We start from the raw sequence: 17,905 nt of genomic DNA on the forward strand, positions 1-17,905 counted from the left end.
CATAGCCCAGTGCGGGTTATTCCACCTCCCCGCACTGGTAGGACTAGATTGGGCATTGAGCCAGGTGTCATGAGGCCGGCTCAACGCGTCTGGTCTCCAGTGCGTCTCCTCGGGCCGGCATACATGGCACCTGCCTTACGTATGGTTTCCCCGGTTCGCCTACATAGTCCGGTGCGGGTTATTCCACCTCCCCGCACTGGTCGGGCGACCGGGAGCATTCAACCAGGTAAGGTTGGGCAGGCTCAATGCTTAAGAGAGCAAGTACGCCTGCACGGTCCGGTATTTCCGGCGCCACCTCCCCGCCCCAGCCTAGTACCTACAGTGCCTACACTACGCACTAGGCTACCAGTGCGTCTCCTGAGCCCTGTTCCTCCTCCACGCACTCTCCCTGTAGTGCGTGTATCCAGTTCGGTGCCTCCAGTTCCGGCACCACGCACTAAGCCACCTGTGCGTCTCCAGAGCCCTGTACACACTGTTTCTTCTCCCCCTACTAATCCTGATGTGCTTGCCCTCAGCCCGGTGTCACCAGTGCCGGTACCACGGACCAGGTATAGAGTGGGCTTTGAGAGTCCAGTGTGCCCTGTCCCTGCTCCCCGCACTAGTATGAAGGTGCGTGTCCTTAGCCCGGTGCCTCCAGTTCCGGCACCACGCACCAGGTCTACAGTGCGCCTTATCCGGCCAGAGCCATCCGTCTCCCCAGCGCCATCTGAGCCATCCGTCTCCCCAGCGCCATCTGAGCCATCCGTCTCCCCAGCGCCATCTGAGCCATCCGTCTCCCCAGCGCCGTCTGAGCCATCCGTCTGCAATGAGCCTGCAAAGCCGCCCGTCTGCCATGAGCCTGCAAAGCCGCCCGTCTGCCATGAGCCTACAGAGCCGTCCGCCAGACAGGAGCCGCTAGAGCCGCCCGCCAGACAGGAGCCGCTAGAGCCGTCCGTCAGACAGGATCTGCCAGAGCCGCCAACCAGACAGGATCTGCCAGAGCCGCCAACCAGACAGGATCTGCCAGAGCCGCCAGCCAGACAGGATCTGCCAGAGCCGCCAGCGAGCCATGAGCGTCGAGAGCCGCCAGCGAGCCATGAGCGTCGAGAGCCGTCAGCCAGCCATGAGCGTCGAGAGCCGTCAGCCAGCCATGAGCGTCGAGAGCCGTCAGCCAGCCATGAGCGTCGAGAGCCGTCAGCCAGCCATGAGCGTCGAGAGCCGTCAGCCAGCCATGAGCGTCGAGAGCCGTCAGCCAGCCATGAGCGTCGAGAGCCGTCAGCCAGCCATGCGCGTCGAGAGCCGTCAGCCAGCCATGAGCGTCGAGAGCCGTCAGCCAGCCATGAGCGTTGAGAGCCGTCAGCCAGCCATGAGCGTCGAGAGCCGTCAGCCAGCCATGAGCGTCGAGAGCCGTCAGCCTGCCATGAGCGTCCAGATTCGTCAGTCAGCCATGAGCTGCCCTTCAGCCAGAAACGGCTATATACCCAGAACTGCCCCTCAGTCCAGAGCTGTCCGGAGCTGCCTTTCAGTCCGGAGTTGCCCCTCTATCATGATCTCCCTCTCTATCTTGATCTACCTCTTTATTCTGATCTATCCCTCTGTCTTGTGCTATCCCTCTGTCTTGATCTATCTCTCTGTCCCGGTGCTGTCCCTGTCATTGATGTTACTGAGGGGATTTTGTGGGGGTAAAATGAGGGTGGACATTCTTAGGGGGAGATGGAGGCTAGGATGGATTATGGTGGGGTGGGGACCTCGCCCGGAGCCTGAGCCACCACCGTGGTCAGATGCCCACCCAGACCCTCCCCTAGACTTTGTGTTGGTGCGCCCGGAGTTCGCACCTTATGGGGGGGGTTATGTCACGTTCCTGACCTATTTCTGTTAGTTTGTTATGTGTGTTAGTTGGTCAGGACGTGAGGTTGGGTGGGCATTCTATGTTTTCTGTTTCTGTGTTGGTTTTGGGTTGCCTGGTATGGCTCTTAATTAGAGGCAGGTGTTTGGCGTTCCTCTAATTAAGAGAGTCTGATGTGCTATCATCAGATAATAGCATCTTATGCTTTCGCCGAAAAGCTTTTTTGAAATCTGACATGTTGGCTGGATTCACAACGAGTGTAGCTTTAATTTGGTATCTTACATGTGTGATTTAATGAAAGTTTGATTTTTATATCATGTTATTTGAATATGGCTCGCTGTATTTTCCCTGGCTATTGGCCGGTGGGATGTTTGCGTCCCACCTGCCCCCAAGCCAAGTCACAACAGGATGATTTGGACATGATGAGCAACAAATGCTAAGATCGGTCCCATGACGTGAATGGGATTTGTGCCACAAATGCTAAAATGTTAGCATGTCGAAAGTGGAACTAAACCAAAGCATGCATTGCTGTCATACCTTGTCCATAGACTGCTTACAGGTTAAGGAAACCAATGTGTCATTTTTTTACTTGGGTGAACCTTTAAGTCTGTGTCTGTATTAGTGTTTGTCGGATAATGTTTATAAGTGTTTGTAAAATAAATGTTGGTGACGGTTTTGCGTGGGCCCAAGCTCTTGGTCTACATCTGAAAGTCTGTGATCTGTTTTTTTTTTTTAACCATGATTCTCTCTTTCCCCCTCTCTAACCCTACCCCTTTCAACCCTAACCCACCCCTTTTAACCATAACCCAAACCCCTCACACAGAAATGTATGCGGTTCAACCCCAACGCGACCGTCTGGGTTGCCAAGCAGAGGATCCTGTGCTCGTTGAACCAGAGTCTGAAGGATGTGTTGAACTACGGCCTCTTCCAGCCCGCCATGAACGGACGAGACGGGAAGTTCCTGGATGAAGAACGCCTCCTCCAGGAATACCCACAGCCAATCAGCAAAGGAGTTCCATCTCTGGAGGTAGAGTGCCAGCAAATCACTGAAGTTGTTACGTATTTAAAAAGCTGTGATATTTTGTATTTCTGTTTATTATGGATCCCCATTAGCTGCTGCCAAGGCAGTATAATCTCACCATACAACAATATAAAAAATGGACGTGTGTGTACAAGAACTGTTAGTATGCATGTGTGTGTCTCTTTGAAGTCTGCGTTGTTCCATAAAGTGTAGTTTTATCCGTTTTTAAGTCTGATTTTATTGCTTGCAGGAGTTACTTGATGTGGAATAGAGTTCCATGTAGTCACGGCTCTGTGTAGTACTGTGCATACTCCAGAGTCTGTCCTGGACTTGGGCACTGTGAAGAGACCCCTGGTAGCATCTCTTGCGGAGTGTGCGTGTGTGTCCGAGCTGTGTGCTAGTCATACAGACAGTTTGTTGCTTTTAACATGTCAATGCCTCTCACAAAGACAAGTAGTGATGCAGTCAATCTCTCCTCTACTTTGAGCCAGGAGAGACTAGGGTTGGGTGGTATACCGTATTTAACGATATACCGGTATTCATGCACGGAGCAGTTTAGGTTTTTATTTTACCTTCTATAAGCCTATTTGAATGTTTGGTTTGTTAAATGCGATACGCCGTGTATAAAGTACATTTTTATAGTTTAGTTCGCTACTTGAGTCATCTCTCTCCGCTCTCTCTCTCCATGCTGCTTTCCACTTTGTTGTTCATCGGCCACGGAACACTTGCGTTCAGCCTGCATGGTGAATGCAGCACATGCAACAATGTTGATGACAACAATGTTGTTTTCACTTTGCTTCTTAATATAAATCCACTAGTGTTCTATAATTACACTATTCGTTTGTCTTTCTTACATCTGCAAACAGCTAGTTTGACATAGCAAGTACATCCAATGGATTTGGATACTGCTTCAAAGTGGATTTCTGCAGCATTAGTAAAGATGTGTATATATATATGTGACCAGTTTCAGGAAACTGGGCATACGTCACGGGTCACTACTTCACAGGAGAGCAGTTTCAACGTCATTTAAAAAAAAATATTCTAAATGTGGTTTTTGGCAGAAATACCTTCTCGAACATGTGAACTTTCATGTCCCTTAATATCAAACGTGTATGCCATCTGTAAAAAAAAAAGTTAAATTAGGAGCCTAGAGGGCCTCCCGGGTGGAGCAGTCGGCTAGGGCACTGCATCGCAGCGCTAGCTGCGCCACCAGAGACTCTAGGTCCGCGCCCAGGCTCTGTCGCAGCTGGCCGCGACCGGGAGGTCCGTGGGGTGACGCACAATTGGCCTAGTGTCGTCCGGGTTAGGGAGGGTTTGGCCGGTAGGGATATCCTTGTCTCATCGCGCACCAGCGACTCCTGTGGCGGGCCGGGCGCAGTGCGCGCTAACCAAGGTAGCACGGTGTTTCCTCAGACACATTGGTGCGGCTGGCTTCCGGGTGGGAGGCGCGCTGTGTTAAGAAGCAGTGCGGCTTGGTTGGGTTGTGTTTCGGAGGACGCATGGCTTTCGACCTTCGTCTCTCCCGAGCCCGTACGGGAGTTGTAGCGATGAGACAAGATAGGAATTACTAACAATTGGATACCACGTTATTGGGGAGAAAAGGAGGTAAAATAAAATAAAAAAATATATATATACATTTATAAAAATTAGGAGTCTAGTTGTTTTAGTCACAGAAAAATCCAACAACCTTCCCGCTAGCCATGGTTGGTAATAATAATAATAGATAATGAGTGGGCTGGACATGCCGAGATGAGTTTGAATTGGTCTGCCTAGGTCTGTCTAAGCAATCCTGTGTAACGCAGCTTTTACATTTTATATTGCGTAGTAAAACTGCAAATTAAATCAAATGTTATTAGTCACATGCAACAAATACAACAGGTGTTGCACTGCAAATTGTCTGGGTAGCCATTTGACTAGATGTTCAGGAGTCTTATGGCTTAGGGATAGAAGCTGTTTAGAAGCCTCTTGGACCTAGACTTGGCGCTCCGGTACCGCCTGCCGTGCGGTAGCAGAAAGAACAGTCTATGACTAGGATGGCTGGAGTCTTTGACAATTTTTAGGGACTTCCTCTGACACCGCCTGGCATAGAAGTCCTGGATGGCAGGAAGCTTGGCCCCAGTGATGTACTGGGCCATTCGTACTACCCTCTGTAGTGCCTTGCGGTCGGAGGCCCAGGATCCAGTTGCAGAGGGAGGTGTTTAGTCCCAGGATCTGTAGTTTATTGATGAGCTTTGAGGGCACTATGGTGTTGAAGGACTCAACCTGCTCCACTGCAGCCCCGTCGATGAGATTTGGGGCGTGCTCGGTCCTCCTTTTCCTGTAGTCCACAATCATCTCCTTTGTCTTGATCATGTTGAGAGAGAGGTTGTTGTCCTGGCACCACACGTCCAGGTCTCTGAACTCCCTATAGGCTGCCTCGTCGTTGTCGGTGATCAGGCCTATCACTGTTGTGCCATCGGCAAATGTAATGATGGTCTTGGAGTCGTGCCCGGCCGTGCAGTCATGAGTGAACAGGGAGTACAGGAGGGGACTGAGCAGGCACCCCTCAGAGGCCCCTGTGTTGAGGATCAGCGTGGCGGATGTGTTGATACCTACCCTTACCACCTGGGTACGGCCCGTCAGGAAGTCCAGGATACAGTTGCAGAGGGAGGTGTTTAGTCCCAGAGTCCTTAGCTTATTGATGAGTTTTGAGGGTACTATGGTGTTGAATGCTGAGCTGTAGTCAATGAGTACCATTCTCACATAGGTGTTCCTTTTGTCCAGGTGGGAAAGGACAGTGTGGAGTGCAATAGAGATTGCATCATCTGTGGATCTGTTGGGGCGGTATGCAAATCGGAGTGTGTCTAGGTTTCTAGGTGATGGTGTTGATGTGAGCCACACGTGAGCCTTTCAAAGAACTTTAAGGCTACAGACGTGAGTGCTATGGGTCGGTAGTCATTTAGGCAGGTTACCTTAGTGTTTTTGGGCACAGGGACTATGGTGGTCTGCTTAAAACATGTTGGTATTACAGACTCGGACAGGGGGAGGTTTAAAATGTCAGGGAAGACTCTTGCCAGTTGGTCAGCGCATGCTCGCAGTACACGTCCTGGTAAACCATCTGGCCCTGTGGCCTTGTGAATATTGACCTGTTTACTCACATTGGCTGAGAGCATGATCACACAGTCGTCCGGAACAGCTGGTGCTCTCATGCGTCTTTCAGTGTTATTTGCCTTGAAGCGAGCATATTAGCTCGTCTGGTAGGCTCGTGTCACTGGACAGCTCTCGGCTGTGCTTCCCTTTGTAGTCTGCCACATCCAACGAGCATCAGAGCCGGTGTAGAACGACTCGATCTTAGTCTTGTATTGGCGCTTTGCCTGTTTGATCAATCAATCAATCAATCAATTTTATTTTATATAGCCCTTCGTACATCAGATAATATCTCGAAGTGCTGTACAGAAACCCAGCCTAAAATCGATCATTAAGAGTTGAAAACAACAGGTCTGGGACAGGTGGCGTTTCCATAACCGCAGGCAGAACAGCTGAAACTGGAATAGCAGCAAGGCCAGGCGGACTGGGGACAGCAAGGAGTCACCACGGGCGGCAGTCCCGACGCATGGTCCTAGGGCCCAGGTCCTCCGAGAGAAAGAAAGAGAGAAGGAGAAAATTAGAGAGAGCCAAGATTTTCAAAATGTTCATAAATGACAAGCATGGTCAAATAATAATCAGGAATAAATCTCAGTTGGCTTTTCATAGCCGATCATTAAGAGTTGAAAACAGCAGGTCTGGGACAGGTAGTGGTTCCATAACCGCAGGCAGAAGAGTTGAAACTGGAATAGCAGCAAGGCCAGGCGGACTGGGGGCAGCAAGGAGTCACCACGGCCGGTAGTCCCGACGTATGGTCCTAGGGCTCAGGTCCTCCGAGAGAAAGAGAGAAGGAGAAAATTAGAGAGAGCCAAGATTTTCAAAATGTTCATAAATGACAAGCATGGTCAAATAATAATCAGGAATAAATCTCAGTTGGCTTTTCATAGCCGATCATTAAGAGTTGAAAACAGCAGGTCTGGGACAGGTAGTGGTTCCATAACCGCAGGCAGAAGAGTTGAAACTGGAATAGCAGCAAGGCCAGGCGGACTGGGGACAGCAAGGTGTCAGCATGCCCGGTAGTCCTGACGTATGGTCCTAGGGCTCAGGTTCTCAGAGAGAAAGAGAGAACGAGAGAATTAGAGAGAGCATACTTAAATTCACACAGGACACTGGATAAGACAGGAGAAGTACTCCAGGTATAACCAACTGACCCTAGCCCCCCGACACATAAACTACTGCAGCATAAATACTGGAGGCTGAGACAGGAGCGGTCAGGAGACACTGGCCCCATCCGAAGAAACCCCCGGACAGGGCCAAACAGGAAGGATATAACCCCACCCACTCTGCCAAAGCACAGCCCCCACACCACTAGAGGGATATCCTCAACCACCAACTTACAATCCTGAGACAAGGCCGAGTATAGCCCACAAAGGTCTCCACCACAGCACAACCAAGGGGGGGCGCCAACCCAGACAGGAAGTTCACGTCAGTAACTCAACCCACTCAAGTGACGCACCCCTCCTAGGGACGGCATGAAAGAGCACCAGCAAGCCAGTGACTCAGCCCCAGTAACAGGGTTAGAGGCAGAGAATCCCAGTGGAGAGAGGGGAACCGGCCCTGGAGAGACAGCAAGGGCGGTTCGTTGCTCCAGAGCCTTTCCGTTCACCTTCACACTCCTGGGCCAGACTACACTCAATCATATGACCTACTAAAGAGATAAGTCTTCAGTAAAGACTTAAAGGTTGAGACCGAGTCTGCGTCTCTCACATGGGTAGGCAGACTGTTCCATAAAAATGGAGATCTATAGGAGAAAGCCCTGCCTCCAGCTGTTTGCTTAGAAATTTTAGGGACAATTAGGAGGCCTGCGTCTTGTGACCGTAGCGTACGTGTAGGTATGTACGGCAGGACCAACTCGGAAAGATAGGTAGGAGCAAGCCCATGTAACGCTTTATAGGTTAACAGTAAAACCTTGAAATCAGCCCTTGCCTTAACGGGAAGCCAGTGTAGGGAAGCTAGCACTGGAGTAATATGATCAAATTTCTTGGTTCTAGTCAGGATTCTAGCAGCCGTATTTAGCACTAACTGAAGTTTATTTAGTGCTTTATCCGGGTAGCCGGAAAGTAGAGCATTGCAGTAGTCTAACCTAGAAGTAACAAATGCATGGATTAATTTTTCAGCATCATTTTTGGACAGAAAATTTCTGATTTTTGCAATGTTACGTAGATGGAAAAAAGCTGTCCTTGAAACAGTCTTGATATGTTCGTCAAAAGAGAGATCAGGGTCAAGAGTAACGCCGAGGTCCTTCACAGTTTTATTTGAGACGACTTTACAACCATCAAGATGAATTGTCAGATTTAACAGAAGATCTCTTTGTTTCTTGGGACCTAGAACAAGCATCTCTGTTTTGTCCGAGTTTAAAAGTAGAAAGTTTTCAGCCATCCACTTCCTTATGTCTGAAACACAGGCTTCTAGCGAGGGCAATTTTGGGGCTTCACCATGTTTCATTGAAATGTACAGCTGTGTGTCATCCGCATAGCAGTGAAAGTTAACATTATGTTTTCGAATAACATCCCCAAGAGGTAAAATATATAGTGAAAACAATAGTGGTCCTAAAACGGAACCTTGAGGAACACCGAAATGTACAGTTGATTTGTCAGAGGACAGACCATTCACAGAGACAAACTGATATCTTTCCGACAGGTAAGATCTAAACCAGGCCAGAACTTGTCCGTGTAGACCAATTTGGGTTTCCAGTCTCTCCAAAAGAATGTGGTGATCGATGGTGTCAAAGGCAGCACTAAGGTCTAGTAGCACGAGGACAGATGCAGAGCCTCGGTCTGACGCCATTAAAAGGTCATTTACCACCTTCACAAGTGCAGTCTCAGTGCTATGATGGGGTCTAAAACCAGACTGAAGCATTTCGTATACATTGTTTGTCTTCAGAAAGGCAGTGAGTTGCTGCGCAACAGCTTTTTCTAAAATTTTTGAGAGGAATGGAAGATTCGATATAGGCCGATAGTTTTTTTATATTTTCCTGGTCAAGGTTTGGCTTTTTCAAGAGAGGCTTTATCACTGCCACTTTTAGTGAGTTTGGTACACATCCGGTGGATAGAGAGCTGTTTATTATGTTCAACATAGGAGGGCCAAGCACAGGAAGCAGCTCCTTCAGCAGTTTAGTAGGAATAGGATCCAGTATGCAGCTTGAAGGTTTAGAGGCCATGATTATTTTCATCATTGTGTCAAGAGATATAGTACTAAAACACTTAAGTGTCTCTCCCGATCCCAGGCCCTCGCAGAGCTGTGCAGATCCAGGACAGCTAAGCCCTGGAGGAATACGCAGATTCAAAGAGGAGTCCGTAATTTGCTTTCTAATGGTCATGATCTTTTCCTCAAAGAAGTTCATGAATTTATTACTGCTGAAGTGAAAGCCATCCTCTCTTGGGGAATGCTGCTTTTTAGTTAGCTTTGCAACAGTATCAAAAAGAAATTTTGGATTGTTCTTATTTTCCTCGATTAAGTTGGAAAAGTAGGATGATCGAGCAGCAGTGAGGGCTCTTCGGTACTGCACGGTACTGTCTTTCCAAGCTAGTCGGAAGACTTCCAGTTTTGTGTGGCGCCATTTCCGTTCCAATTTCCTGGAAGCTTGCTTCAAAGCTCGGGTATTTTCTGTATACCAGGGAACTAGTTTCTTATGACAAATGTTTTTCGTTTTTAGGGGTGCAACTGCATCTAGGGTATTGCGCAAGGTTAAATTGAGTTCCTCAGTTAAGTGGTTAACTGATTTTTGTCCTCTGACGTCCTTGGGTAGGCAGAAGGAGTCTGGAAGGGCATCAAGGAATTTTTGTGTTGTCTGAGAATTTATAGCACGACTTTTGATGCTCCTTGGTTGGGGTCTGAGCAGATTATTTGTTGCGATTGCAAACGTAATAAAATGGTGGTCCGATAGTACAGGATTATGTGGAAAAACATTAAGATCTACAACATTTATTCCATGGGACAAAACTAGGTCCAGAGTATGACTGTGGCAGTGAGTAGGTCCAGAGACATGTTGGACAAAACCCACTGAGTCGATGATGGCTCCGAAAGACTTTTGGAGTGGGTCTGTGGACTTCTCCATGTGAATATTAAAATCACCAAAAATTAGAATATGATCTGCTATGACTACAAGGTCTGATAGGAATTCAGGAAACTCAGAGAGGAACGCTGTATATGGCCCAGGAGGCCTGTAAACAGTAGCTATAAAAAGTGATTGAGTAGGCTGCATAGATTTCATGACTAGAAGCTCAAAAGACGAAAACGCCATTTTTTTTTTTGTAAATTGAAATTTGCTATCGTAGATGTTAGCAACACCTCCGCCTTTGCGGGATGCACGGGGGATATGGTCACTAGTGTAACCAGGAGGTGAGGCCTCATTTAACACAGTAAATTCATCAGGCTTAAGCCATGTTTCAGTCAGGCCAATCACATCAAGATTATGATCAGTGATTAGTTCATTGACTATGACTGCCTTTGAAGTGAGGGATCTAACATTAAGTAACCCTATTTTGAGATGTGAGGTATCACGATCTCTTTCAATAATGGCAGGAATGGAGGAGGTCTTTATCCTAATAAGATTGCTAAGGCGAACACCGCCATGTTTAGTTTTGCCCAACCTAGGTCGAGGCACAGACACTGGGTATGGCTGAGCTGACTACACTGACTGTGCTATTGGCAGACTCCACTAAGCTGGCAGGTTGGCTAACAGCCTGCTGCCTGGCCTGCACCCTATTTCATTGTGGGGCTAAAGGAGTTAGAGCCCTATCTATGTTGGTAGATAAGATGAGAGCACCCCTCCAGGTAGGATGGAGTCCGTCACTCCTTAGCAGGTCAGGCTTGGTCCTGTTTGTGGGTGAGTCCCAGAAAGAGGGCCAATTATCTACAAATTCTATCTTTTGGGAGGGGCAGAAAACAGTTTTCAACCAGCGATTGAGTGCTGAGACTCTGCTGTAGAGCTCGTCACTCCCCCTAACTGGGAGGGGGCCAGAGACAATTACTCGATGCCGACACATCTTTCTAGCTGATTTACACGCTGAAGCTATGTTGCACTTGGTGACCTCTGACTGTTTCATCCTAACATCGTTGGTGCCGACGTGGATAACAATATCTCTATACTCTCTACACTCGCCAGATTTAGCTTTAGCCAGCACCATCTTAAGATTAGCCTTAACGTCGGTAGCCCTGCCCCCTGGTAAACAGTGTATGATCGCTGGGTGATTCGTTTTAAGTCTAATACTGCGGGTAATGGAGTCGCCAATGACTAGGGTTTTCAATTTGTCAGAGCTAACGGTGGGAGCCTTCGGCGTCTCAGACCCCGTAACGGGAGGAGTAGAGACAAGAGAAGACTCAGACTCAGACTCCGACTCGCTACATAATGGGGAAAACCGGTTGAAAGTTTCTGTCGGCTGAATGAGCGACACCGGTTGAGCATTCCAACAGCATTTCCCTCCAGAAGCCATGAGAAAGTTGTCCGGCTGCGGGGACTGTGCGGGGGGATTTATACTAACGTTACTATCTGTACTTACTGGTGGCACAGACGCTGTTTCTTCCTTTCCTACACTGAAAATACCCTTGCCTAACGATTGCGTCTGAAGCTGGGCTTGCAGCACAGCTATTTTCGCCGTAAGGCGATCGTTCTCCTGTATATTATGAGTACAGCGACTGCAATTAGAAGACATCATGTTAATGTTACTACTTAGCTTCGGCTGTTGAAGGTGTTGACGAACCATGTCCAGATAAAGCGTCCGGAGTGAAAAAGTTGAATGAGGGAAAAAAGTTGCGATGGAAAAACAAAAAATATAAACGGTAATTAAAAACAGAAACAAAACAAAAAACGTAAAGTTGTCAGCTAGCAAAGTAAAGTAAAGTTGGCAGCAAAACGCACAGCAACAAAACGCACAGCAACACGTCTGCAGATTCAACAGGAAGTGACGTGCTCAAAAAAAAGTGGTTGATGGTTCGTCAGGGGACATAGCGGGATTTCTTATAAGCTTCCAAGTTAGATTCCCGCTCCTTAAAAGCGGCAGTTCTAGCCTTTAGCTCAGTGCGGATGCTGCCTGTAATCCATGGCTTCTGGTTTGGGTATGTACGTACGGTCACTGCAATTATTGATGAAGCCAATGACTGATATGGTGTTCTCCTCAGTGCCATTGGAGGAATCCTAGAACGTTTTTCAGTCTGTGCTAGCAAAAGAGTCCTGTAGCTTAGCATATGCTTCCTCTGACCACTTTTTTATTGATCTAGTCACTGGTGCTTCCTGCTTTCATTTTTGCCTTTAAGCAGGAATCATGAGGATAGAATTATGGTCAGATTTGCCAAATGGAGTGTGAGGGAGAGCTTTGTATGTGTTTCTGTGTGTGGAGTATAGGTAGTCCAGAGTTCTTTTTCCTCTGGTTGCACATTTAACATGCTGATATAATAACATTTTAATGGATTTAAGTGTCCCTGCATTAAAGTCCCCGGCTACTAGGAGCGCCACTTCTGGGTGAGCGCATAAGCCTAATGTCAAGTCAAAAGTTAGCTGGCTGGCTCGCGAGCGAACGTTACGTGTATGCTCTCCACTTTCTGGAGGACCAAGTTTTGAAATCAGTAGAATTCGAGTATGATAGCTAAGGCGATTGAGAAAACACCGATATGACGGCTTGGTAGACAAAGGGAAGGCGGTGTGCACTGAGAGAGCGGGAAAGACAACATGGATTCACTACACACAGTCTATAATTATATTAATTGAAATGCTAATAATTTGCACATGAACGGCTGCTCATTCGAGAATAACTGCAATGTATATGTATTTACGCCCGCATGTCATTGTTGTCTTCTCTGTTGGAATCCTCAATCATCCTGTAGGGTTCATCTGGTTAACTTTTATTGAAGTCACAAAGTATTTAGGGGTTGTAGGTGGTTAGAAGGGATACAGAGTACCATTTAGAAATGTTCTCATAGAATAGATACTTCGGCGGTTGTCTGTAAGACCGATTTCAGCTGGTCGGTCACATATGTGGAAGATTTCATTCCTATGCTGTTCGTAAAAAAGCTTGTAGGTTGACTGATACTTTGAACCAGGTTGCAGTTACTGGTTACAGTTTGAAGCTTTTGCTGGAGTGGACAGCTTGAAGAAAGCCAGTCAGTATTTAGGTCACCCAGAAAATATACCTCTCTGTTGATGTCACAGAAATGATCAAGCATTTCACACATATTATCCAGATACTGACTGTTAGCACTTTGTGGTCTATAGTACTCCCCAAAATAATAGGCTTTAGGCAGGTGAACCTGTAGCCATATTACTTCAACAACAGTTGACATGAGATCCTCTCTAAGCTCTACAGGAATATGAATCTGAATGACTTCCTAATGGTCCGACCCCAGGTGGTGAGGGTAGGCAACATCAACTCTGCTACGCTGACCCTCAACAGGGGGGCCCCACGGGGTTGTGTGCTTAGTCCCCTCCTGCACTCCCTGTTAACCCACGACTGCGTGGCCACGCACGCCTCCAACACCATCATCAAAATTGCTGATGACACGATGGTGCTCTGCCGACCACCGGCGACAATGAGACAGCCTACATGGAGGAGGTCAGTGACCTGGCATTGTGGGGCTGAAATAACAACCTTTCCCTCAACGTCAGTAAGACCAAGGAGCTGATCGTGGACTACAGGAAATGGTGGGGAGAGCACGCCTGACATCGACGAGTCTGCAGTGAAACAGGTCGAGAGCTTCAAGTTCCTCGGTGTCCAAATCACTAAGAACTTAAATTGGTCCACACTCGCGCACAGTCGTTAAGAAGGTGCGACACCGCCGCTTCCCCCTCAGGAGGTTGAAAAGGTTTGGCTTGGGCCTTCAAATCTTTAAAATGTTCTACAGCTGTACCATTGAGAGCATCTTGACTGGCTGCATCACTGCTTGCTATGGAAGTACCACCGTCCGATCGCATGGTGCTACAGAGGGTGGTGCGGACAGCCCTGTACATCACAGGGGCCGAGCTCCCTGCCATCCAGGACCTCTGTATCAGGCGGTGTGAAAGGAAAGGCCAGACAATCCTTAAAGACCCCCCCAACCCCCCTGTTCTCTCTGCTTCCGCAAGGTAAGCGGTACTGGTGCATCAAGTCTGACACCAGCAAGTTATTGTTTTACCTTGTTATTTTTAGTCTTACATTGGTATTGATTACTGGTTGGGGTTAGAGCTTGCAAGAAAGGCATTTCACTGTACTTGTGCATGTGACATGAAAACTTGAAACTTGAATAATAACAGCAACACCACCCCTTTGGCATTCCTGTCACATTCCTGAATATGTTGTAACCGTGTATTGCTACCACTGTATCATCAAATATATTATCTAAGTGATTTTCAGAGATAGTATATGAATGTTATCTGTTACTACTCGATTTCACGATTTCACGAATCTTGTTTCTTAGGCTACACATGTTAATGTGGGCTATTTTTAGCGCTTTTCTGGCATTGTTGGTTGCTTTTATTGCTTTGCTTGGAGGCTTATCAGACAGTGATATTTATGTTTGAGCTGATAGTGGAGGGTGAACTGCACACAGTGGGCTTCCTACTAGGGCAAACCGCCTCGGTGCTAACAGTATAACTTGGGTTCATAGCCGCATGATTCCTGCTGACAATAGCTGTTGGATTGACAGAGGCATTCAGGGGAATTAGAGGAACATACATTAGGTTACTTACGTAGTGATTTCCGACACCCATTGAACAATGTACATTTGCAGCAGCACTACAACAACTCAGCAACACAACGATAAGGATTATCTGTGCAGCGTTAGTCACCAATAAGTAATTGTCTCAACGCGGGCCTTGAAATGCGCGCACCATGGCGATTTGGATGGACTCCGTCATTCCAGTAGAGCATCTTCTGTTTCCAAAAGGTGTCAAAGTTATCTTTAAAAGTCAAGCCAGCAGAGCTACAGTAGTCTTTTATCCAGATGTGCGATGCCAGTGATGGTACAGGGCCTGAAATAATTGGCCGCTTTTTTGAGTCTTTCAGAACTAGAATCAGTTCTTTAAATTCCAGTTTTAGCAGTTCCCGAGCAATGCCCTCCTAATGCCGTTTGACCCCACATGGACTACAACAGTGTCAGCCCCCGGCATCTGTTGTAGAATGGTAGGACGCAGCCTTGTAATGTCCCGTATGCGTGCTTCAGGATAGCACAGTGTTCTTGCCCTGGGAACCGAGATGTTCCTCACCATAGAGCTGCCAATGATGACAGCTGGGGAAATGGCCGAGGAGATCTGGACGTTTTTTTTTGCCTCAAGTGGTTTAGGTGACCCCTCGAGGACCGATGGGATGTGGGGCCCGGTGACCTAAGTCAGCCGTAGAATCTATCGTGGCTGACGTGTCTCTGACACCCTCGCGGTACGATGAGGCGGGGAGCTCTGTAGATCTGAACCCGAGGTAGGATCAACCCTGTGTTGGAAACCTCCAGTCCTCCTCAGCCAATGAATAAAGTTGTTCGATTGTTAGAGATGGGGTGCTGTACCCCTCAACCGAGCGGTATAATTGGTCTGTGTGGATCAATCAAACCGCCAACTCAATGTTGTAAGCATCTTGCTCCAATCAAGTGAGCAAATCAGTACCAGAGATTTTATGTTGCAGTATCCGCCAATCGATGAAGGCGCCACTCCTCTAGACACATTGCTTTAGCCAATCGATAAATAAAGAAGTCCATTTTTGAAAGAGTTTTTCTCCCGAGTCCCAACCAATTAGCATGGGCGTCTCTAGGCAGACTATTAGCTTTTCATCCAATAAGAACAACTGTCATTGCTACATGACACCATGTCATACATAACTGACTGACCAAAATAAAATAAAATCTCTATCCTCTTTTCCACAGTTCCGCTACAAGAACCGAGTCTACAGGCAGCCCCATGTGGAAGAGAAGCAGATTGCCAAACTTCACACCAAGGTGAGTGGTGTGGACAAACTTCACACTCTCTCCTAAAAACCAGCTGGGGTCCCACTGCACACATGCACACAAACACACACACACACACACTGTTGGGAGCAACAGAGATGCTGGAGTGTCACTTTATCTTACTTTATCTCACTGTCAACACACAGACACACAAACATATTGAGTTATGTCAGCTGGTATCACTGTTAGCCTCTGCAGTCTCTCTCTAGTATCCTGTCTGCATGTCTCTCTCTACTCTCTACTCTCCAGTCCGCATGCCTACTCTGTACTTTCCGTAAGAGTCAAGGAGGCATGTCATGTACATTTCATGTCTCGCCTGTGCCCACATTACCTGGATCCTTGTGCATGTGCTCACACGTGCACGAACGCACATAAGCACACAAAATACGCATTTTGCATATCTGCCCCTGGCAAATGGTCACTGACTGTATGAGGGAAATATTATGCAATACATGATAGATAACAATAATGAGTAAATGATCAAAGTAACTTGATGGCGTGTCCTTCCTTTCTAATTGTGTTGTTATAAATGCATTTATGCTAAGGCAGTGCACACCTTTGTATTATGGACCAATAAAGCATCGCTGAATTGAGAGAGCAGTATCCGATGGAAAACAAAGGCAGAGGGAAACAGAGACGATGAGCTCATGCTGGTTTCTATACTGGTGTACAGTTCCATGTACTGTATTTCTGACACATATAGATTGACTCTGTGATGAAGCAGATGTAGGTGTACACAGGTCCACCATCCTACTATGTTCTGCTCTTTCCTCCTCCCTACATTTCTCTCTCTCTCTCTACCTCCGTCTTTTCAAAGATTCTTATTTTTGTCCTCTCCTTCCCTCCCTCACCCTTTCCTACCGAACACCCCCCTCTCCCTCCTCCCTCTTTTCTACTCCATATTTTCATCATCCTCCTCTTCTCCTCTCCTCCTTTCCTCCTCCTTTCCTCACCTCCTCTCTTCCTATTGTGTTTTGGGAGCTGTTCTCTTATCTATTTATATCTGGCCTGGAAAGCAGATGAGAACACTCATCCCACCGTGTACTCCACGCTCCAATCAGCACACTCCAATCATTCAATCTATCTCTCTCGCTCTCTTGTCCTCTCTCCCCCTTCTTCTGTCCCTCTTGTTCTCCCTCCTTCTCTCTTTTTTCCGAAACTTCTCCCCTCCATATCTCTGACCTACACACACACACACACACACACACACACGCACTCCACTCTCTCTCTCTCTAACTCTCTTTTTGTTCTCGCTCTCCATCTCCAGGCCAACTTGAGAAAGTTTATGGACCTCATCCAGCACCATCAGGTGGAGAAAGTATCTAGGCTGCTGGAGAGAGGGCTGGACCCCAACTACCAGGATACAGAGACCGGTGGTAATACTACACACACACACACACACATGCACACACTCACACATCATGAACACAGGTGGTTTGACATAATCACAGTGCTAGCAAGATAGATACGGCTGAGAAATACCCCCGTGGCTCCTCACATTTAAACCCTCCCACCCACTACCAAGAACAGCACAACCTAGCCCCTGATCAATTACATTGGTTTTTAAATTAACACACAGATCAATGGCGACTCGAGTCAACTCTACTCAGAGATCTGTATCGTTAGCGTAGGGGAGAGAGGCCATAAGCCTCCCTTTGTGGTGTATACAGAGTTAGCAACAGGGGATAAGAGGGAGCGGAGATGAACACAGAGTTCAGAAAAATCTGTTTGAGATTGCTATTACTTATACTCTATTAGAACTGCTATTACTTATACTCTATTAGAACTGCTATTACTTATACTCTATTAGAACTTCACAAACTATCTTCACTATCAGTCCAACCCAATGTACTCCTTCTCCTATGAAGCATCATTGTACTGAAATGATGTACTTCCAGAATGTACTCCAATGCTCTGACCATCAATTAACAAAGGAAGGAGGGTATTTGGGGGCTAAGAGGGGGGGGGGGGTTAGTTGAGGTTTTAAGCCAATCCGTGCAGCTTTTCGAGGTTTTAGGGCTGTAAGGGTTCGA

The 17,905-nt window shown here is 47.3% G+C and overlaps 1 protein-coding gene across 5 annotated transcripts in view; it reads left to right on the forward strand.

Annotated features, from left to right (window-relative positions):
• LOC129834283 (SH3 and multiple ankyrin repeat domains protein 2-like) overlaps positions 1–17,905 on the forward strand; it is a 248,321-nt gene that overhangs the window by 90,157 nt on the left and 140,259 nt on the right. For all 5 annotated transcript variants that reach the window (XM_055899135.1, XM_055899137.1, XM_055899136.1 and 2 more), the window contains exons 3-5: positions 2,649–2,852; positions 15,792–15,863; positions 17,140–17,248. In XM_055899135.1, coding sequence (XP_055755110.1) covers positions 2,649–2,852; positions 15,792–15,863; positions 17,140–17,248 — 385 coding nt within the window. The remainder of the gene's footprint in view (positions 1–2,648; positions 2,853–15,791; positions 15,864–17,139; positions 17,249–17,905) is intronic.

This window comes from Salvelinus fontinalis, chromosome 35 (genome assembly GCF_029448725.1).
Source record: "Salvelinus fontinalis isolate EN_2023a chromosome 35, ASM2944872v1, whole genome shotgun sequence".
NCBI classification, from domain to species: Eukaryota; Metazoa; Chordata; class Actinopteri; order Salmoniformes; family Salmonidae; genus Salvelinus; species Salvelinus fontinalis.